Source organism: Canis lupus, chromosome 5 (genome assembly GCF_003254725.2).
Source record: "Canis lupus dingo isolate Sandy chromosome 5, ASM325472v2, whole genome shotgun sequence".
In the NCBI taxonomy this organism is placed as follows: Eukaryota; Metazoa; Chordata; class Mammalia; order Carnivora; family Canidae; genus Canis; species Canis lupus.
This window is the reverse complement of record NC_064247.1, coordinates 39,872,488-39,896,121: the sequence shown is the minus strand read 5'-3', so window position 1 is coordinate 39,896,121 and position 23,634 is coordinate 39,872,488. Positions and strand designations below refer to the sequence as shown.

Below are 23,634 nucleotides of genomic sequence, written 5' to 3'. Positions count from 1 at the left end.
TCAGTACTAATCTCCTGAATCCACCCTCCTCTTGCCTGGGCCATGGCATGCAGAGTAACGCCCTTCTAGCTGGTCTCTCTGCCTCCATCCTTCACTCTTTCCAACCTGACCTCCACACTGTCACTAGTTCACTTTCTAAAGCACCAATGTGGGGCAATCCAGGTGGCTCAGCAGTTTAGCACTGCCTTCAGCCCAGGGCTTGATCCTGGAGACCCAGGATCAAGTCCCACGTCAGGCTCCCTGCATGGAGCCTGCTTCTCCCTCTGCCTATGTCTCTGCCTCTCTATCTGTGTCTCTCATGGATAAATAAATAAAAAAATCTTAAAAAAGAAAAATAAAGCACCAATCTGTTTACAGTGTTCTTCTACTTAAAAACCTCTGTAAGCTCCCACTTTGTAAGCAAAGCAGGATACAATTCAAATGGTCCATCATGACCTGCCCCCACGTGCTTGTCTAGTTATTTTCCTTGCATCCTTCTTGCCATCCCTAGAACCTAACTTCTTTATGTAAAACTGGTACCACTGAGTCAATTAATACAAACATCGTTAACATGATCCCTCTATAAACTAAAGAGACAATACTCAGTGAAAGAGAAAAATGCTTGGACCCTTAGACCTAGTATTCCCTTAGCTAAGAATTTATTCCTATAAAAAATAATTTAACAGAAAGAAAATGTTATGTGAATTAAGATTTGTTTTGTCCTTACAGTGCTATCTGTATTAGTTTAAAGACAAGGGGGCAGAGGACAGCCTAATCGTTCACAACAGGGAATAGTTCAAGAAATCATGGGATGCCAGAGTGGCTCAGCGGTTGAGTGTCTACCTTCGGCTCACGGCATGATCCCAGAGTCCCAGGATCAAGACCCACACTGGGGTCTCCCAACTTCTCCCTCTGCCTATGTCTCTGCCTCTCTCTATGTGTCTCTCATGAATAAATAAATAAAATCTTTAAAAAAAAAATTGTGCCTCAGGGAACATGAGGCCAACATTTCACAGCCAACAAAAAATAAAAATGAAGATCACTTAGAAACTAGAATATATTTATATAATATATGTCAAGTTAAAACATCAGACAAAGTGGCATGTACACTAAGATTACAACTAAGTAAAAAGAAAAACGGGTGTATAGATAGCAAGATTCGGGCAGATCTTTTTCAAAAGACATTGATATTAAAGTTTAAAAACTTTAAAGGCCATGAATACGTAAAAGTTTCACTATCTGCAAATGACATGATACTATATACAGAAAACTCAAAAGACTGCTTGAACTGATAAACAAATTTAGCCAAGTTGCAGCATACAAAAATCAACATACAGAAATCTGTTGCATTTCTATACACCAATAATGAAACAGCAGAAAGAGAAAATAAGAAAACAATCCCATTTACAACTGCACCAAAAATAAAGATACCTAGGAATAAACCTAATCAAAGGGTAAAAGATCTGTACTCTGAAAACTATAAAACACTGATGAAATTCAAGACAACACAAAGAAATGGAGAAACACTCCATGCTCACTGATTGGAAGAATATTGTTAAAATGCCTATACTGCCCAAAGCAATCTACCCATTCAATGCAATCCCTATCAAAATACCAACAGCAATTTTCATAGAACTAGAGCAAACAATCCTAAAATTTGTATGGACCTAAAAAAGACCTTGAACAGTCAAAGCAATCTTGAAAAAGGAAAACAAAATTGGAGGCATCACAATTCCTGACTTCAAGTTATACTACAAAGCTGTAATCATTAAAACAATATGGTACTGACACAAAAATAGACACACAGATCAATGGAACAGAAGAGAATATCCAGAAATAAACACACAATTACATGATCAACTAATCTTCGACAAAGCAGTAAAGAATACTCAATAGGACGAAGACAGTCTCTTCAACAAATGCTGTTGGGAAAACTAGACAGCAACATACAAAAGAATGGACCAGTTTCTTACATCAAACACAAAAATAAATTAAAAATGGATTAAAGGCCTAAATATGAGACATGAAACCAAAAAAAATCCTAGAAAAAAGCACAGGCAGTAATTTCTCTTGACATTGGCTGTAGTAATGTTTTTCTAGATAGGTCCCTTGAGGCAAGGGAAAAAGGAAAAATAAACTACTGGGACTACAACATCAAAATAGAAAGCTTCTGGGGCACTTGGGTGGCTCAGTTAAGTGTCTGGCTCTTGGTTTTGGCTCAGGTCATGATCTCAGGGTTGTGAGATCAAGCCCCATGTCAGGCTCTGCACTGGGTATGGAGCTGCTTGGGATTTTCTCTCTCTCTCTCTCTCTGCCTCTCATGCTAAAAAAATTTAAGTTAAATTTTAAAAATAAATAAAATAAAAAGGTTCTGCATAATGAAGGAAACAACAAAAGCTAGAGTATAATACTAAGTGAAGTCAGTCAGAGAAAGACAAATACCATATGATTTCACTCATATGTGGAATTTAACAAACAAAGCAAACAAGCAAAGGGAAAAAAAGAGAAACAAACGGACTTCTAACTCTAGAGAACAAACTGGTGGTCACCAGAGGGGAGCTGGGTTGGGGGACTGAAACAAGTGATGGGGATTAAGGAGTATACTTGTCATGATGAGCACCAGGTGATTAAAAGAAAACTTAAAAAAAAAAAAAAAAAACGTAAGTAAGTAAGTAAGTAAGTGTAGGGACGCCTAGGTGGCTCAGCAGTTGAGTGTCTGCCTTTGGCTCAGAGCGTGATACCCCCAGAATCTCAAGGATCAAGTCCCACATCGGGCTTCCTGCATGGAGCCTGCTTCTCCCTCTGCCTATGTCTGTCTGTCTGTCTCTCTCTCTCTCTCTCTCTCATAAATAAATAAATAAATAAATAAATAAATAAATAAATAAATGATAGATAAATAAATAAATAAATAAATAAATAAATAAATAAATAAATAAAGTCTTAAAAAAAAGGTGTGAAGGCCACACTTTCAGATTATGTCTAGGTTGTCAACATCCAAGGACCCTCCTACTCTACCCTGGTACCACAACAGAATCCCGCACAAAATTCTGGCCTGTCCACTCCCATCCTGCCTACTCACTGGGCTCTGGTGGCGGTGGCAGAGGCGGCGGGGGCTCCTCGGTAGCTGCAGCGGCTGCAGCACTGGCCGCCGCAGCTTCGTTGGTCATGGACCTGGTGATCCGGCCCTTTCTGCGGCCCTGACTGTTGGCGGTCTTTCGTCCCCGGGGCGTGGCCTGTTCTCTCTCTTCCGTTTCTTCTGCTGTACCTTCCGTCTTGTCCTTTTCCTTGGTGTTCTCTCTGGAAACAAGAGCAGACAAAAATCTTGTGCAATTTAGAACTATACATGCCTCTAAGAAGATTATGGACATGATACTAAATAAGAGAGAGAGGCAGAGACACAGGAGGAGAGAGAAGCAGGCTCCATGCCGGGAGCCCCACGTGGGACTCGATCCCAGGACTCTAGGATTGCACCCTGGGCCAAAGGCAGGCACTAAACCGCTGAGCCATCCAGGGATGGGATGCCCGGAATAGTACATATCTTATGTACTTTTGCATCCTCCATACATCACTAAAAATGAATGATTAATAGAAATTTTAGGAAAAAAGTACAAATCAAGATAGGACAGTTCCATATGAGCAGAACCACTGACCAGATGGGAGTTTAAATGTCTCACTTGAACAACTGATGGCTTAACAACTAAAAAAACACCCCATTCATTCTTTTATCTAAAATTTTATACCTCTGAGAGTCAGTAGGCTCATGATTTAAAAATAAGACTAATATCTAATCATTTAACTCACTTAGAGTCCTCCTTTTCATCTTTTTCTTCTTCATCTTTCTTTTCTTCTTCTTTTTTTTCTGTTTTTTCTGCTTTATCTTCTTCTTTTTCTTCTACTTTTTCTTCTTGTGAGGGTCGGGCAATTTGCTGCTGGAATGAACCATAATTTGTCAAATTTAACATTAAAAGAAACAGCTCCTCAAATTGTGATGACCAACTACAGTAAATATCTTTGCAAAAAAAGTAATGAACAACTTACTGATCACTTACAATGTAATTAGGGGTAATGTATTAAAAATTAGTCTAATACTCTTTAATATATTACATATGTATTGGTTAAAAGCAAGTGCATGTACGCTCCTAGCATCCAAATCCATCAAAGAGGCAAAAGTGTTAAAATTCCACTTAGAAACCTGAAATCTCAGGTTGGTTCTCTCTTTCTGTAATTCCCACATCTTAATCTGTCACTCAAGCAAATTCAATTCCACCTTAAAATTTGATAACCTATAATCTACCAAACCATTCCCCTAATATTAGATGCCTAATATGCTTCCAACTTTTTCATTTTCATCACTATGGATGATACTACAAGAAGCATCTTATGCATTTACTCTTCTACGGGAACATTCACTTAATGAATATGGTGGTCGTAATCAAAACTAATTTGGAAAAGTAGTAAGGATATAATAAAGTGAAAAGAAGTAAAACACTCCAATATTCCTAAGCTATAATTACACTCTATAATTAAAAATGTGAACAAAGACAAGAAGAGATTATGGATCCTTTTATCTTTGCTAAAATTGTGACTCTAAGAGAAAAAAGTGAAATTAGTAATTTCAGCTGTTAGTATTATTTTTATTTAATGCAGAAATCTAGACTGTCTAACCTAAGTAGGATTGAACTGCCAATTGGCATTATAGCACACAGCCCACTGTCTCGTGTGTACCTCTTCCAATCCCCCTACATTTCCTATACTGGTTGCTGCTCTGGACTCACCTGAACACACCCAGCATTTCATGTCTTTGCCTGGAACACCCTTTCTACCCCTCCTTGCCTAGTAAATTCCCATAGATCCTCTGAAATTTAGTTCAAAAGGCTACATCTCCTGTGAGGCACTTCTTGATTTCCACAGAAAAGCTTCAGGCCCTGTCTCTCTACCATTCCACTTGCAGCACTTACTGCAGGGTGGCATGTACCTGGTTATCAGGGTCTGTCTGGCTCATTGCGTTACAATCTCCTGAAGGACAAGCACTCAATCTTAATCATCTGAGTATCCCAAGTTCCTAGGAGACATCTGGACCACAGAAGCATCAATATGCGCTGGATACAGCAAACACCAAGTTCCTTTACTCTGCATATTTGAAAAGTTTTGCCTTCCCACCTCAATCTCTCATTCTGATCCAGGCCGATATCAATCTTGCCTTATAGTAACTGCCTGTCCTCTTACCTGTTCCCATCACCAGACAAAATGAAATACCATTAATGTAAGGTAAGATTTCCCTTAATTCTTAATACCAACTCAAATTCCTTTAGCTACTCACCAAATCTGGCTTTTTTCATAGGATAACAAACACCTTACTGGCCTCTCCAAAAGAGGTCCCCATATTATGCCTTCTTCAAATCCACAAGGAAATAAAAAAGACTCTGTATCCTTCCTGCTCCCAAATGCCACTTCCAGAATATTGCTGAACTGTGGTATTTTAAAAAATACTTCCTTTTTCAAATTTTACAAAATCTACCTATGATGCCTTTTTTCTCTTCTGGTATTATGGATTGACTTTTCAGATACTCCTAAGAACACATAAATGATTCTATCACATGGTTCTTTATTCCTTGCCATTATTCTTCCAACTCTGAAACATGTATCAGTGCCTTTTCTATCAACGGAATATCCTACAACTGAAATACTTTTGAGGTCATGCTCATTAAACTCCGCAAAGGTGAAGTCACAATTGCCATCACTGGTGGGCACTGTTTTACCTTCAAAATCCTGAAATCAGAAAACCTCCTCTACAACAATCACTCACGCCCCACCTATCCCATATTTTCAATGTTTTTGATTCTATTTGTCCCCATCATGACCTTTGATTCCTTTATTCTATGGAATTTTACAGTTCATCAGGAAGAGCTGTATCTACTATTCCACTACCCCTCACCAAATCATTTCAGTACCATGGTTCCCTCACATATCCTACTTTCCCAATTTCTCACCCTGGTAATTGCCAGTGTCCTTTCCTTCTGAGTGTTTATTATTACTAGACAAAACTAAGAAGTCAGGAAGATTTTCAAATGTATATTTTCCAACCATGACTAAGTTCGCTTTACAACTGGGAATGTCTTATTCACCTTTGACTGACACCAATAGCATAGGGGTCACAAGGCTAGTCTCAAATGCTAATAACCTCAAACCACCCACTTGCCACAAATGTAGCATCCATTAGTCATTCTGAACAAACAAGATGGCATACTAATGATAAACTCTGCCCTTTGCCTAGCAAAGTAGGCAAAGCAAGTAGGCTTTGTAGCCCAGAAAATGGTTTAGAGCCCTAAGAAATGACAGGGAGGTATCAACTCAGCAGAAGAAAAAATAAAAGAGGTTCACTGTTCTCTTAGACTTGGATGACACGTATAACTCATTTCCCTAATACATTTCTATTTCTAATGCCAACCAGTACTCTGAAAAAGTGAAGCAATCCCACACATTCTCTGCTGTCTGAAATCCAGTCAACAGTTGACTCTGCTCTCCCTTTCATAGCGCTCGGGACTGGGAAGCAAGGTAGCACCTGCTTCAACCAGGCAATGGCAAGATGAGGGCAGGATCACTCTTGATGCATAATCGCCAATTCTGCAGAGGGTGTGGACATGATCCAGAGAAACTGATGTAGTTGCTAAATGTCACACTAGAAGAGTGTGACACCTATGGAGCAGAACCTCTGTCGAAGCAGTATCCACATTAGCTCACAGTAGTGGGTATAGAGGGAGAGCCAGGCAGGGCAGAGTGTGCAACCAGCATTCACCTTTGGGTGACATGCATTGAGACCCACTGTAATGACTGCTACTGACATTAGAGTGTAAGGAATAACTGGATTTTGACAAGAAGTGATCGCAACTGCTTTTGTTTCAGGCAAATCTGTAATGAGGTGTGCTGATCCCCATAGTCAACAAGTTACATCCCTCAAACCCTTCAGCAGGTTGGCTGGAAAGTTCACAGTTTCAAAAGTCCACAGTTTCAAAAGGAAATTCATCCAAAGGTCCCCTAATAGACAGAGACATCCCAGCAGCTTCCTGTCCAAGTTTTTCCCTCCTTAAGCCTAACAGTTCATAGTCAATTAAAAAAAGTTTCAGTTAGGGAGGATCTCATAGCATGAAACATGTCTGTCACACAACAAACTATGCACTATAAATGTGAGTACATTATAAAGCAAAATAAAAATCCAAATGAAAAAACTGAAACGCTTTATGTACTCATAATGATAAATGAAGAACAGGGAAATTTCAACAGAGTCCTCTATAGCAAGATCAAAAGACAATTTATGCTGAGATCTATTTCTATGTCTGACTGAGTATCTAACACTTATATGCACTCTATGTGTATTTGTTAACACGCTTGAGTCTTCAGAAAACAGATAAACGAATTCCTACTCAGTAGACGATGAAGTTGCCAAGAAATGAAATGACTACATTTAGAACAAGCGTCTAGTGAACTAAAAACATACAAGAGACAAAATGAATGAAGTCCTACTTTAGCCACTGAGTTAAGTATCTCAGGCAGTAAACAGAAAATATCTTACCAAAATATACTTAAAAACTAATGCCTTTACACCAACTGAATTTGAGACTACTTTCCTGAAGAGTAAAAGCTGTCAAATCCCCATAGCACACTGTGAGGAAGGCAACAAAGGCAAGAGTTGCTACCGTTTATTGGGCACTCCCTCTATCCTTGATGCGACACTCTAGGGACTTCACATACAGAACAAGTTGTCAAGTTAACCCTGCAAGGAAAGTATTACTGCTTCCATGCTCACAGATATAGAAACCAAGGCTCCGCAAGTGAAAAGACACATCTAGGGTAACAAGGATACAAAGGGGCGGAGCGTTTTTGGGTCTAAAGCTCTTTCCATTCTATTCAACCTTTTAAGTCTGTCTAAAATAGTCTATTGTCTGACAGTTCAGTCAGAAACTCTCCCATCTTCAAACTACTACATTTACATAAATACATGCTTTCTCAATACCTTTGGGGAATAAGAACACGTTGACATATTTTTTACTTATTTATTATTTTTAAAAAGATTTAATTTATTCATTCATGGGAGACACACAAAAGGCAGAGACGTAGGCAGAGGGAGAAGCAGGCTCCATGCTGGGAGCCCAATATGGGACTCAGTCCCGGAACTTCGGGAGGATCATGCCCTGAGCCAAAGGCAGACACTCAACTGTTGAACAACCCAGGTGTCCTAGCACTGACATATTTAAAGAGGAAGATGTTGTCAGAATGAAGGAAGAATACAAATTCTTGTGAAAGGTAATCAAGTATTTGGAAACGAAGCATGTGGCTTCTAAACCATGACTTGCTTTATTGTAGGTCACTAGCAGGTACCACAGTAATTCTAGGTACATAGTGGCAGATTTTATTAGATGGGAATTTATGCTGAAAGGTAAAAAAGAAATTCTTACCTCTAACAAAATGTTACACAAAGAATCAAATTACTACTTGGCATGTTATTTATAATTCTAGATCCCAAATAGTAACACAAGGACTGGCTTTTGGCTTCTAATCTCTGATCTCTGCTATGTATTCATTGCTTCAATTAAGACTTATAAAGAACCACACTCACTCTCATCACAGGATGCTAGTAAGTTGAACTGTGAAATGGTTTCAGCAGTATCTAACAGAATTGTGAATTAAAACTTTTGCCAACAATAATCTCTGAACACAAGTCTAACAAAAATATGATTATCTGTCTCATTTCCCTATGATTCAAAGATTAAACTCCTTTTCAGAGGAAATAATATGCAAGGTTCCCTGAAGCAATAGCAGGTCAAAAATCAAATCTCACAGAGGAGCCTGGCTGGTTTAGTTGGTTGGGTGGCTGCCTTCGACTCAGGTCATGATCTCAGGGTCCTGGGATCCAGCCCCATATTGGGCTCGTGCTCAGCAGAGTTTGCTTCTCTCTTTCCCCCTGCCACTCCTCCCTGCTTGTGTTCTCTCTATCTCTATCTCTCTCCAAGGAATAAATAAAATATTAAAAAAAAATAATAATCAAACCTCGCAAGCTTGGAATCTCTCTCAGCAAATAGCACACTATACATTCACATACTGAATCATGATGACCTCCTTTGGTTAAGAGGTTGAGAGGGGAGGATGGGTAAGGCAAGAAAGGATCAGGCATTAACTTAAGCAGAACCATACAGAGTCTTGAAATAAATTTGCCCTAATCGCTCTGGGATTATCTCAAGTAATTCCTACTGATTCAAACTTGATTGGATAATAGAGCAGTAAAGTGATTTTCAAATTAGTTGGAGCTCTATTATCTACCAGGGCAAAAATCAAGTCACACCAATTTAAAAATTCTTCACTTGTAATGAGATTCTTAAAAAAAAAAAAAAAAAAAAACACACAAGATCTCGAGGATCCCTGGGTGGCTCAGCGGTTTAGAGCCTGCCTTCAGCCCAGGGCGTGATACTGGAGTCCCGGGACTGAGAAATTTCCACACTGGGCTCCCTGCATGGAGCCTGCTTCTCCCTCTGCCTGTGTCTCTGCTTCTTTCTGTGTATCTCTCATGAATAAATAAATAAATAAAATCCTTTTAAAAAAAAAATCTCTTTCTAAACTTTTTTCTCTACAGCAAATTCTACATTCCCAACCCAGATCGGTTTCCTCAACTCCAGATTTCTACATCTAACTGTCCCCTTTACAACTCCACTTGGACATCTAAAATGTATCTGAAACTCAGCATGTCCCAATTTGTTCACCCAACCTTTCACTCCTTCAGTCATGCCTACACAGTAAATGGCAACCCCACTAGCTAAAACTTGGGTTATCTTTGGTAACTGGCATTGAGTCCCCACAATCAATCCATCAGCATAACCTGTTTACCTTACCTTCAAAAATACACCCAGAAACGGACAAGTTCTCCCCATGTTCCCTAGTAGAGTCTAGTCCAAGCTACTGGGAGGATCAACCTAACATGCTAACTGGCCTCCCTTACAACCTAGCCTCAACCAAGCAGGCAGCCTGAACGATTCTGTCACAAACAAAATCTGACACTACTCTTCTGCTCAGAGTCTAATGGCTTCTCCTCTCATTTGGTATCAGATTCAATGTTATTCAGTTCTATAAAAGCCAGACCTTAAACTAACACCACCCAATTTCAGAAAACCTGTCCACCTATTTTGACACAAACAGAATGAAGTACACAAGCAATTAAGAAACAGAGGTAAGATTCTTCTGGTCAAGGATGGTGCTATATTTCCATCATTCAACCCCTCCTTTTTTTTTTTAAGGTTTTATTTATTTATTTTCATGAGAGACACAGAGCAGCAGAGACACAGGCAGAGGGAGAAGCAGGCTCCCTGCGGGGAGCCCGCTGTGGGACTCAATCCCAGGACCCCGGGATTACGCTCTAGGCCAAAGGCCGACGCTCAACTGACCCAGGCGTCCTGACCCCATCCTCTCTTAAACTCCCAGTGAAACAACCAGAGAAATATAAAACTCTGATTTTTGAGGAAAAATCATCAAGGTAAAAACTTAAAAGCTAATTAGGGCAGGACAAGACTGATGGCAAGGCTGACCAACCCAAAACTGAGCCAACCTGAGGGCAAATATACTAAACTATGGTTCAGGTCAAGGTGAAGGCACACATGGAGAATTTCAGTTCTGTAAATGCATTCTGGGTCGTGCTAGAGTAGTGTAAAAGCACTGAATAAGAAAAGTACAGAAGAGGGAAACCTGGGTAGCTCAGCAGTTTGCCTTCGGCTCAGGGCATGATCCCAGAGTCCCGGGATCGAGTCCTACATCGGGCTCCCTGCAGGAGCCTGCTTCTCTCTCCGCCTCTCTCTGTGGGTCCCTCATGAATAAATAAATAAAATCTTAAAAAAAAAAAAAAAAGAACGTACAGAAGAAGAAAACTCTAATGTGGCTCTAATGTGGCTGGAACTTAACAAGCATGCCACAGAGAGCAGTGGACGGCATCCCAGACAACTTTAGGATAGAAAACAAATGTTTCAGAGTAACAGAGACATTCCCTGTCGCACTGAATTTCCTGCTAGAGCTTTCTCCTATGTTATCATAAGCCAACAGACTGCTAATCCTGCAAATATAAGATATAATACATATCAAATTATTCCCTTACATTATCTGGGATTGAAAAATTTTAAGTTTTCAATTAGCAATAATTGCGCCTCAAATAAACCTCACTGGCTACGATACTGCCACTGCACAAAGCTGGGATTGAAAATTTTTAAATAATTTAAATATAAAATATGTAATTTCTAAAAATTAAGTTCAATTAAAGTTATAAATACTAGTTGGTAGTAACAGAACAAAGCTATTGTTAAAAATTTGTAGCTGAAATTTGTTTAAAACACAAGATGGGCTCTAACATCACTAGATAAAAGAGTTCAATTCCACTTTCTCCATGGGAAGCCCTGGCACCTTTAGTGAAACAGTGTTTCCCACCTCATTGATGAACTCTGATTTGCTCCCCGTCAGGTAGGAACTATTCGTGGAGCTCTACAAGCATCCCTCTCTCTATGTCTACAGTATCAGTCCCATCAGTGAGGGTACAAGCTTGCTCTTTTCCTCCCTCTTGATCTTCATCAGCCCTCTCCCCATTTCTCTGTTCCCCTTCATAAGCAAAACTTACAACAGAGGGGGCACACCTGTACCACTGCCACTCCCTCACCTCCCACATCCCCTTTAGGTCACTACAATCTTATTTCTGGCCCCCTAACCAATCCACTGAAAATACATGCCAAGGGCACCTCAGCACACTCAACCTCTAGCAGCATTTCATGCAGTTGGCTCATGAAACACTCCCTGTACTTTTTCTGACCAAGAAATTCTGTTTCCACAGAATACATAATCGAGGTAGTAGTATTCTGTAGGAAACAATGACCCAGAAAACACAAACAGGTTATGGCTACCAATAATGAGAGTCTGTGTCACCCTGTATCTGGTGAGCAGGGTGGCTAAGGAAAGAAAGGGCGGCTGTGGGGGGAAACCAAGAGAGATTTAGGAAGGCTGATCAGCAGTCAGCGGCTGTGCAAGTTCACGCATGCGATCCCAGATCCCAAAATGGATCTGGGCGCAGAGAGCAGCAGCAATCACACTGTCCCAAAAGCCATACTGGTGAAGCACACGTGGGCTGTGACAGCTGCTGATCAGTTATTTGGGGGAAAACAACTGTGAAAACGTACGCTGCATTGTACTAGAAACTGTCTTTCAAGATCAGGTGCTTTTTCAGAATAAACTATCTAAATTCAAGAAATAAAGTTAATCTGAAATAAAATCGGGCCCCCGAGTCTTTTGGCAAACTAGCCTTTACGCTCTTACTATGCTACATTTCTCTGCATTTCTCCCGTATTCTACCTGCACCCCCTCCTCAGTCAAAAGGACTGGTAAAGACAACATGTGGAATGAGGTGTCATGGGTCCTACCCTTTATATTAATCACGGTTAACACCGACATGCACAATTTAGATAACATGGAAGTGTAAAACGTTTCTCATTGATTTTATCATAGTAGAAACTTACATCTATTCACAATAGATGTCACACATCAAATATATATTAATTTCAAAATAATAACATGTTCATAACATCCTCATTATTTAATGAAATGTCAATCCCTAAAATACACATGATTAAGTACAAGGCCCCAGTTATTCCATTTTTTTCCCTCCCATCTCCAACCCTGACAAATCTTCCACACAGTAATGAAACACACCTGGTTTCTTCCTCTGCGTTTTCCATAATTCCTTCTTACTAGGGCTTTATAATTCTCATTTTTCTTGGTTAAGTAGTAATACAAAACACAATCAGGAACACTCTATAAGGGAAATAAAATATTTTTGAGGAGCCAAAGAAGTAACACTTTTTTAAAAATCAAGTAACACTTTCAAATATCTGGTATTTTCAAGGTATAAATTAAAGAGAAACACAGGACTGGCATTTTAATACATATCTAGGCTCTAAAAATATATACATTATACCTACTATTTTAATGGACAATTACAGTGGTCTTAATTCAAATTATGTACAAGATAGCAGGAACTATCAGAAACATTCAAGCACTTCCTTATTAAGCAATAACTAAATTCTCTTTCTTGTTACATATATGTAAATATTCAAAACATCTCTCTTTAAATATTTTGCTCAAAAAACACTATATCCAAATCCATTGTGGAAAAAAACTCAGGGAAAATCAGGACTCTGATATTTTAACCAAAAGTTTAGAAAGGTTCAAAAAACAAAGTGAGGGTTTAAAAAAAAAAAGGTATACTTTTTAGGGAAATAGGGTATCAGGTGTTTTTTTGTTAACCATGAAAATTAGACCATATTCTGTGTTTATTATCCGTTACATAATTATCACTATAGTGTCAACTGAAAGTCTTTTCTGTATTAAGCCCTCTACAAAAATCAGTTCTATTTAAGCACTTCTGTGTATCAGAGCACAAAAACTTCAAAGTAGCAAACATCACAAAGCTATAAACATTCTCAATGCAAATCATTGCATTTGGAAGTCTTACCTTCCTTTCCAAGTAGGATGCAATTAGTCCAAAGTTTTTGGGATGCTGGATAAACCTGAGTAAGAAAAGAAGAAAAACAAAACAAACACATACACACAAACATTTTAACAACTTAAAAAATGGAGCAAGGGGACCTCTTGGGGACAGAACTATTAGTACAGACTACTTCTCAGTGATCCCTAACTGCCAACAAGAGGGACAACTGCAAAATGGCTAGAGTTAAGGGCACAAGTTCCTGGACACCATCCACCAGAAACTGATGGGATTGGTCTATGGTAGAGCACAGAACTCTGTATTTTTAAAACACACCCCCAGGTAGCTCAGACACCACCCAAATTTGGGTGCCACGTTCAACATGACTTCATAACCCCAGTTCTCATCTGTGACCTGTGCTCCCATCTATAAACTTATGGGAAGATCATAGCAAATTTATAATCTCTACTTAATAGAGTATCCATTCAAATGCCAAAAGGGGGCCAAGTTTTTGGGGAAATCATTCAATTTACAAGTGAAATACTTTTCACAAATTTATGTAAGCTTCTATTAGAAAATAATTTAAAGTTTAAATTACTTGTCCTTGAAGATCTCCTTCTCGTGGTCAGTCCAAACATTCATAAACTGCCTATCTTTATAAACCTTCATAGGGTCCTCCATGAGCCCATTCATGTTGATGAACTTGACCCGTCTCTGTTCTGCATCAAACATCATAGGTGGGATAACAGATAGCTGCCTCATTTGTTTCTCATTATTCTGCCAAAGAAAGTAAACATAATTTACACAGAATAAAATTTAAAAAGGGCTATAGACCAGCTCCCTCAATATCTGCCACAAAAACCATATGTGTAGTTTCATGTGTCAAGAGCAGAGTGTACCATAACATCTAACACGTGGTGATTACTCGTATATCTAATAAATACTCATTAAATGAATTACAGAGGCAGAAGGTATACATGTTATGCTTTTATATCCTACTACTACGTTTTGAGAAGAGTGCTTTACTTAAAACAAGTAGATACTGGGACACCTGGGTGGCTCAGTGGTTAAGCGTCTGCCTTTGGCTCAGGGCGTGATCCTAGAGTCCCAGGATCAAGTCCCACATCGCACTCCCTGCCTATGTCTCTGCCTCTCTCTGTGTCTCTCATGAAGAAATAAAATCTTTAAAAAGAAAAAAAAAAAAAAAAGTTGATACTTCAGAGAGTAAAATTAAGACCTAGAGGACACAAAGAAATGCCAAGTTCAATGAAGTAATGATCTCATAAAACAATTATATTAATATAGTCTCATTTTTAAAAGTCTTAATATCATTTTTTTAAAATCAAGAATAAATCTTAATGTCATTTTGGAGACCAGTGAATAGGAAAAAAAGCAAACAGGCAACAAAATCTTAAGGGGCATTGATTTTAAATAAACTAAACTCTCATGTTAAATACTTCTTGCTCATCTTACATAATTTTTTCACTGAAAATTGGACTACTGTCCTTAGAATTTCAACTAAAACTTTGTTACATCTGTATAATCGGTTTTTCCCCAAAGTTTAATTTAGAAGTTCATAAGCACAAATTAATATAAAACATTTTTCACCAAAATTATAGGTATTGACCTCAACACAAAGCTAGGTTTTTCCTAAAACTCTTCCTCACAGAAGTGGATACCACCTTACAGCCAAGTTCTTACAAAGTGTCTAACTTTAGGGGGTATGCTCAGTCAGTCTGAACACCAAAGCAGATATGGGGCAGACACATTAGCTTGAAGTCACTGCAACTGGTCATAGTTTTGGATGCCTACTGATGTGCCCTGATGGAATCAGTCAAAAAAGCAAGCAAAAAAACTGAAAACAGATTAAGTCATCATTGCAAGGATTATGAGCACAAGTTTTAAAATATATAGCAATTTAATAATTGTGTCTTTGAGCATTACTTAAGGAAACCACCACATTCAAATAAGCAAGACCTGCAGGATGCAGTGATGAGCTTTTCTAGTGTTGTTTTGTTTGTTTGTTTGTTTGTTTGTTTGTTTGTTTTAATTGAAAAATAGTTGACATCAGAGATGAAGTTTTTAAAAAACTGGTATATAAAATCAAAATCAGAACGACTAAATAAACAGGAGGTGGCTTTTGGACCAAGCTTTAGAGACAGTTTGAACACAGCTCGGAATACTCATGTTATGGATTAACTTTGTTTTCTTTTTTTGTAAGATTTTATTTACTTGAGAGAGAGAGAGAGAGAGAGCGCGCGCAGAAACGGGGAAACACCAGGCAGAGGGAGAAGCGGCTCCCCTCTGAGCAGGGACTCTGATGTGGGGCTCAATCTCAGGGTCCTGGGATCATGACCTGAGGCAAAGGCAGACGCTTAACTGATGGAGCCACCCAGGCAGGCGCCTCCTGAAATTTATTCTTATTCAGCACAGATGTATTGATGCCATATCATCTCTCCCAGGTTCCCCTGGCTAGAGAATACACTTTGGAGAACCCACCAGCACCTCAGGCCTTCAGTTGTCCATTCTAGCTCAGATGAATCCCTTGTCAATCTGGTCTTACACATCCCTGCCACCAATGCCCAGATTCAGGGTCTTATTATTATGTTAACAGCCTCTTTACCTCTCCTTCCAGGCCTCCCTGCTGCCGAAGCCATCTGTGTAAGATGCCAATTTGATCATGGGACTGCCTGGTATAAAACCTTAAATGGTTGCCCAGCCTTTGGAACAATCCAAACTCTGTAAATGTTCCCTCATTTATGTACAAATAAGCCCTCAGTTTCTGGGGTATGAGGCTAAAATGACTGAATAATCAATGAATTAAAAAACTAACTCAATTAATTTCCTTACCTCCTGCTCGGAGAGCCCATCAATAATTTCAGAAATCTCATGCTCACTCCTAGCAATGGTGGCTGAAAGGCCAGCTCCCCTCTGCCCAACTCTAAATATAAAAAAGAAATTATAAATATATTTAAAGGCCATTTATAAAGAAGACACCAAGTTACTTTTATATACATTACTCCGATGAATGGAACTTTTTTAACCAAAAAGAAGTCAGAAAAGAGATGCCACTGAGCCACTACTTTTAAGTAATATGCCTGAATATTAGAATTCTATAGAAGTATGATTAAAATGTTGAGAATAAGATTTAAAGGTTACATGTCCAGGTTCAAATGGTAGAACAATTTATGGGAAACTTCTGGAAAACCACAGGTATTGGTGACATTTCCATTTCAAATAGCAGTCTTTGCTTTCCAAGGTAGAAGACAGCAGACTTAGAAAAATACATTAAATACTTTTTATAGAGGGGTATAAAAAACAACTCTCATCCCTTATAAAAATGTAATCGTGATTAAAGAATTAAAGCTTACATATAATCTTACAAGAGATCATGGAGAAGAAATCTAAAACTTTTTCTTTTGCAAAATACTTATTCTCTAAAGTAAATACAAATCAGAAACCACTGATATCAAAGAATGTCTTAATCAGCAATCTATTTAATACTGTTTGGTCATGTTGGTAACGAAGGACTAAGAAATAGTCAAGTCTATTCTCTTTCACTGTCATTTCTAAAGGAATGGGTATTTTTCAGGAACAGAAGAATTAATTTTGAAATATTTATTTAAATTTAGATTGAATAGCATCATTAGGCATAAAAACTCAGTATCAAATTCAGTAAGACATAATCTTTGATAGCTGATAGTGAAGTTCTATATACAAAATGAAAGTTCTTTATGAACTTATCTTAAGATCACATTCAGGTGATTCATCAACACTGTGAAAGAGCAGAAGTGTGACTCTGCAGGAGAGGAAAGAGCATACCCATTAAACATCAAACTACTTACCGCTGAAATCTTTCTTGTTGTTCTCTTTGTTTTCGAATTTCTGGAAACTGCTTTTCATAGTACTCCCTTGTTTTGCTTTCTTTAGCTTTCCTCCGGGGATTATTTTCTATTCTGTCCACTTTTTTCTCCCATGCCTCCATGAGCTGATCATAACGTTGGCAGATTTTTTGTTCCTATTAAATACCCGCAGCAAATTAATAATTAAACTAAACTCTGTCATTCTGACAAACCTAATATTTTAAAGTAAATGCTACTTCATAAGGCTAAGTCAGAAGTACATTTCGCCTAGGACTCAACTGTGAATGAAAAGCTGTCCTTGGTCTGAAAGAGGAAAGAGGAAAGAGCTCTGTTTCCCACAAAGATCAGCATATGGAGCATTCTTTGGCTAGATTTTTTTAGTTAACATTAAGACTAATATAAAATAATTAATTAATGAGCTATTAGTAGCTGACCGACTACTTTTGTTTTCCTGATAACAATATATATCTTCATTGTCCAAAAAAATGGAAAATAGTGGCAACATGTAAATAATCCATAATCCCAATCACCCAATGGCAATCATAGTTATTAACATTTTGGTGTTTTCCTTCCAACCCGTCAGAGAAAACACTCACTTTAACCATTCCACTACTGCTGGAGGTTTTGATTACTTGAAGGTTTTTGTTATTAGAAATAATGCTACCAAATACACATTTTTGACAGTCTGGAAAAGGTAGAAATTGGTTGTACTTTATGAGAAAAGGAAATGCAGTGAACCAACCACATGAAACCAAGAATTAATCCTTTGAGAGAAATGAGTACTGTATGATCTCATTTTTTAAACAGAGAGGCAAGAAGCCTCTATTACAGGCACAGAATTGTGAACATGTCAACCCCACACAGATAGGAAAAGGTGTAGTGGAACTCACGAAAAACCACTGAACACTGGTCACCTCAAGAAGGTGGCGCTGGAAAGGAAACTACTAGCCCCACACTCTGTGCCACTCCCACACACTTCCCAATCATTCTTTTCAACTTCCAGGTGTCTTCTGTACCCTTCACTTTCTCCATCTCTAGCTAGCTCCTCAGTCCAGGCCAACATCATCTCTCACCTACATCAAAGTAAAAGCCTAACTATTCCCCACGCCTTCTTAATGGTGGAGCCAGATGCAAATTCTTATAATACAAACCTGAATATTTTACTCCCTCATTTCAAACACTTAAAAGATGCCCCCGGGATCTAACCCAAATTCTCAGGGGTGGACCTCCAGGGCTCTGTCCAATCTGGCCCTCTTCGCTCTGCAGCCTCATTCCTGCCATGCTCCCAGCAACCTGCCACAGTCCCTCTACCTCCCAGACCTTCACCTAAGTCGCTGAGGCTGTGCAAATTTCCAGTTTCTCATTTTCCTGCAAACTTCTCTGTATGACGCATACATGGAGCATTAGCTATCACTCCTGAATGCTCCCACAGTCATCTGAATGTCCATTGCCACAGTGAGACTGCGATACTGTAACTGCCTGATGACTCGTCTACCCCCAGTTATACCATAGGCTACCTAAGGGTTAAAACCATATGGCTATCTTGCTCACCTCTGTAGAACAATACATGGGACAGAGTAAACAGCCAATAAAGATTTATTAATCAGTGAACATGTAAACATTATAACTAAATACTCTATGAAGCACGAAAACAAAGTCTATGCTTCTATGTCTGTATCACCAGACATTAAATTACCACAATTATAATAAAATAACTGGATAGAAAAAAAAATGCTTTAGTAATTTCTTATTTAATACCTGTATATTTTTGGCAAAAACAAAACTCAGTAATTTAAAGATAGTATCTGAAAAACCAGGCTGCAAATTACATTAGAAGTTACATATCAGGTAAAAGCTGCTGACTCTTGAGCTTTACAATTCATTAAACGGTCATGTCATTAAATAAAAGGTACATGGCTCACTTTTGATGTGAATTAAAGAACATCATTTATTTGGTAAGCAACTGAATTTAAATGAATCAACAGTTTGTCTAAATTTAGTATGAACATATTATGAAAAGAAGTATACTGGTATTATATTTCCTGTAACTTAATTTCCATGAACATTATAACCACAAAACTTCTGGACTGTAAGTCATAAAATAAATATGAAAAAGTATCTGAATTTCAAAAAGCTGAACTTTAGCTGACCCAGTTCCTAATAAGAAAGAACAGTAATGTCTACTCAGCATGACTGTAACTTACCCACATTTGTTTGAGGGTTTAGGAGACTAAATGTAGATCGTCCTATTTCTCTTTCATATTCTTTTTTAACTACTCACCATTTTCTTTATTCTGGCTAGATGAAAATGCTATACACAGATGGCCAAAGAAATTAATCTGATAATGATATTAAATGTCAACTGCTGCTAGAATTAGATTTATATTTAAGTCATCTATAGTTACTTTCTAAATCAGCACCTTTCTTAAATATAATCAAGAACGATTCTCCATAATAGAGGGAAAGTGAACGCCTACATGAGCATGAATGGGACAGTTGCACAAATTTCAGTTAAAGGATAGGACCTCACCCTTTGTTTTCTTGCATGATTTCTTCTTTTAAAAAATAAAATGAGTTTTTTCCTCATCACCTGGTTTCTAGAAGAGAAAAATATGGTTGTATGACATTAAGAAAAAGCACGATTTAATAATGCATTCACTTTTTTTTTTTTCAGAGACACTGAAAAACAAGCAAAGATCACTTAGGAATATCTGATGTAATCAAAGTTAATTTTAATTTTTTCACCCTGCAAAATAAGACTTTTGCAATAATTAGAACTGACTAAAATGCCCCCCACTCTACAGAAAGATTTTATACAAATAGTTCGTTTTCAATTATTACATCCAAGTATAAGGCAAGTATTTTCAAGTTATAAGTACACAGTCACTGATTCTTGTTAAGAACTCTGATGATATAAGCAACTCTGTGCGCTCTTGGAGGAGGGGAGGTAGAAGAAAAGGAAAGGCTTTTAAAGTTACCTCCCTCCCTCAGGCATGGTGCTGACCTCCCTTCTATGAGAATGTTTACCAACACAGAGAGAGGGGACTTGTGCTTTACACGGCAGATTTTCTTCAGGCACAGAAATGACACAAACCACTCTAAGAAGTCATGGAGGGTAATGTGACAAGACAGAAGACTTCTCTTATATCTTAATGAAACAGTTACACTTTTTAAATTTGAAGCATTATGACCTTCAAAAACAATGACATGCAGGTTCAAATATAAATATTTATACCCCACCTACTTCCAGAAAGGATTTCAAGCTGATTATTCAAATATAAATACAAAGCCAAGGCAAGTAGAAGTAATTTTTTGGATTATCTGCCACTCAGGACTAACAGTGACACTGGCTCCACTCAAATTAGCATGGACAGTCAGGAGCTGGCTATATGGAAAAGTAGCCAAGACATGAAAAGAATTATTAAAAGGTATATTTGCTATTTCATACAAAGCAAATGACGGTGATGAGAAAAGAGCTACTACACGATTCATATGGATGCATGCAGCTGAGTAAATGGTTATTTCACAAGGTGACGGACAGTGGAAGCGTTATCATGTATTCAGTTTGCTCTAATTTTAATTATGTGCTACTCAAAAGCAAATGATAATCAATAAATATAATTTAAAATGTCTCCTAGGACTTAAGAAGTCAGTAACCCATCCCACGACAGTGTGCTAAGCACTGTAGTAGGGCACTGTAGACAGCATGAAATAAATCAGACCGAGCTGCTCTCCAGCTAATATTAAGGGGGAAAGACAGAACACAAACATAACTGAAGCTTTATGGGGGGGAAAAAAGTCATTAAAAGTAGCCAACTAGATTTTATCTGCTATTCTCTTTTCAAAAAATGCTAAAACAGCTAAACAGTTCCAAAACAAGGTATATTTTATGAGTTTTGCCTAAACCTACTTCTAAGGGTTGTCAAGACCATAGTAGCATCTCACACAAAAATCCTATATTATAGAATTCTTTTTATTATAAACCACTTATTTAACAAAAGTTAAAATTATTCAAATTTCAATTTTATTCATGCATACTACCATGCAAATTATATTTGCCACCAATTCTGCAAAGTAGTCAGCTATTGCACATATTTTCAGTAAGAAATTTTTTAAAAGAAAAAAAATATGATATATAAATAGCAATGTGCTCAATAGTAACTGTACTAGTAGATAATTAAAAAGTTCTGATTATTCTTAATAATACAAAGTAGAAATATCACATTTTGGTTACAAACTAAGAATAATTCACCTAAATTCTCTTAAAGTATGATAATTAAAAAAAAAAAAGAGAGAGAGAGATACCTATCTAGCTTCCTCTCTTACTTCAATCAGATCAAGAAATTAGATTTTCTTTTCACTTATTTTCTTATTCCAAAATCTGCATCCATAAAGGCCTGGTATCTAGGATGAGCAAGGCTAAGCAAACTACATTCTGGAGCAGTCTCCTCACCCACGTGAGGTGACTGAGCGCTTCCAAGGCACCAGGACATTAAATGGCAGAAGGGTCTACAAATACCGTCATTAGCAAGAGTCATGGAAGGGATTTCCCTAGAATAGGATTTTGAATAATGATAAAATGATCCGTGGCACTTCTACTTTGCAATGGCAGATGTGGCTTGGTGGGGGACGGTGTCATCACTAGTCTTAAATGAAAAAGCTTCATTATCTTACTTCATCATGCGCCTTGCAGGTACTCCACTGAAAAAAAGACAAAACAGGAGGCAAAAAATTCAAGCCTCAAGGTAAGCCATTTCAATGTTAAGTATTCACCTTTTTTTTTACTAGCAGATCATAAAACCAGCTAGTTTTATGCAATCATTTATTTCATTTTTTTGACCTCGGAAACTCAAAGCTGTTACCCCAACCCCCAAGAAGCCAGAGGAAGATAACATATAGTAAAACGACAGCAAATTACACAAATCTAAAACACACCTACACTATATTATAGTAATATGTCAGCAGATAACATAAAAACGATTTCTTTATAGAATATATGGTCTTTAACTGAAGAACTCCAAAGAGGATAAATACTTACGTCTTGATGTTCTCATGATACACCTTGGTATCCGATGGCTGGTTATAGAGTGGCTATAAAATAAATCAAATATTTACATAAAATGTTGTACATGTTTATAAAAATACAAAGAAACAGTTTATATTTTAATGTAAACCTAGTACTTGTAGATCTTCACAATACCTGCCTGCCCCTACCAAAACCTCCAGACTTCCAAGTTCTCTGAATAATTCTTTACCCCATATCCTATTAATGCCTCTCTTGCAAAAACATTTATAAATTCACTATATCCCGTAAGAAATTACATTTATTCACAGATTTTTAATTTCAGAGGCAAGGAAGAACATATGGCCCAAAGAGCCTTCTATTTCTGTTCTTCTTCCTGCTTTTATCTTGTGTGATTAAATGTCCTGCTCAGGCAAAAACATGCTCAGGACAATACTTCTGCAAAGGTAACCAGGTTTGTGTACCACTATTTTAAAGTTTACCACAAATGTACTGCCCGATCTCATTCCAAAGTAGATAGTTTGTATTCCACCTTATCCCAAGAAAAATGACTACAAAAAAACACTAGGCATAGAAAAGGAAATTTCTTACTTACCAGTTCAACTTTTGGGCCAAGACCTTCAAATATTTTATGAGCTTCTTCTGCTTTTTTCTACAGATAAAGACATTATTATATTGTACAATTAAAAATTATATTACCTAAGGGCAAAACCACTGCCAATTTAATAATATTTACCTAAAAACTACTCTATAGTTGAACTTTCCTTATTTCCAAATACTCTTTTCACATGATAGGCTGAAATGCTCTTTTTTGTGTTCATAGCTTCCTCACCAAATTAAGTCAAGTTTCACATTTGTACTGAAAGTAATACCTAAAGAATTGTGAAGTTCTTAACAGCAAACAGATATCAAGATTCTAGGGAGAGGGAACACAGATCCACTGTTAGAAATGAATCCCTCAACACTTCAAACTCATAACGTCTTTAACAAAAATTTTAAAACCTAAAATACCATAAAGTCACCCATCTTTACTATTGTAAGCCGAACTGATCTCTTGGAAGAAAAGCGTATATAATGAACTTATATTCTAGTTACAAGAAAACTTTGGTAATAACTGAACAGAGGAATAACTAGTTTGAATTACTCAGGTGTTCAGTAATAAATCCTGAATTAAATATTTTTTACAGCCCATTTTCCAAAGTAAATTAATCTAGACCAATGTGCTATCTAACAGATCAACAATGTGCTAACAAATTCGATGCTAAAGA

At 37.6% G+C, this 23,634-nt stretch overlaps 1 protein-coding gene, 1 long non-coding RNA gene and 1 pseudogene across 23 annotated transcripts in view; 1 reads left to right on the top strand and 2 right to left on the bottom strand.

Annotated features, from left to right (window-relative positions):
- Positions 1-23,634, bottom strand: part of NCOR1 (nuclear receptor corepressor 1) — a 150,400-nt gene that overhangs the window by 61,827 nt on the left and 64,939 nt on the right. For 14 of the 22 annotated variants that reach the window (XM_049109479.1, XM_025428247.3, XM_025428256.3 and 11 more), the window contains exons 7-17: positions 22,962-23,018; positions 22,382-22,434; positions 22,018-22,044; positions 19,874-19,940; positions 17,326-17,498; positions 16,331-16,421; positions 14,079-14,257; positions 13,508-13,562; positions 12,706-12,807; positions 3,781-3,908; positions 3,059-3,276 (exon numbers count right to left, since the gene is read on the bottom strand). In XM_049109479.1, the coding sequence (XP_048965436.1) occupies positions 3,059-3,276; positions 3,781-3,908; positions 12,706-12,807; positions 13,508-13,562; positions 14,079-14,257; positions 16,331-16,421; positions 17,326-17,498; positions 19,874-19,940; positions 22,018-22,044; positions 22,382-22,434; positions 22,962-23,018 (1,150 nt within the window). The remainder of the gene's footprint in view (positions 1-3,058; positions 3,277-3,780; positions 3,909-12,705; positions 12,808-13,507; positions 13,563-14,078; positions 14,258-16,330; positions 16,422-17,325; positions 17,499-19,873; positions 19,941-22,017; positions 22,045-22,381; positions 22,435-22,961; positions 23,019-23,634) is intronic. The other 8 variants (XM_035716151.2, XM_025428258.3, XM_025428261.3 and 5 more) reach the window with 3 other exon arrangements.
- On the top strand, positions 10,005-17,494 carry LOC125755029 (uncharacterized). Its single transcript, XR_007410469.1, has 2 exons — positions 10,005-10,195; positions 16,116-17,494. It is a non-coding gene; the product is annotated as an uncharacterized LOC125755029 (long non-coding RNA).
- Positions 11,044-11,204, bottom strand: LOC112647643 (U4 spliceosomal RNA; annotated as a pseudogene).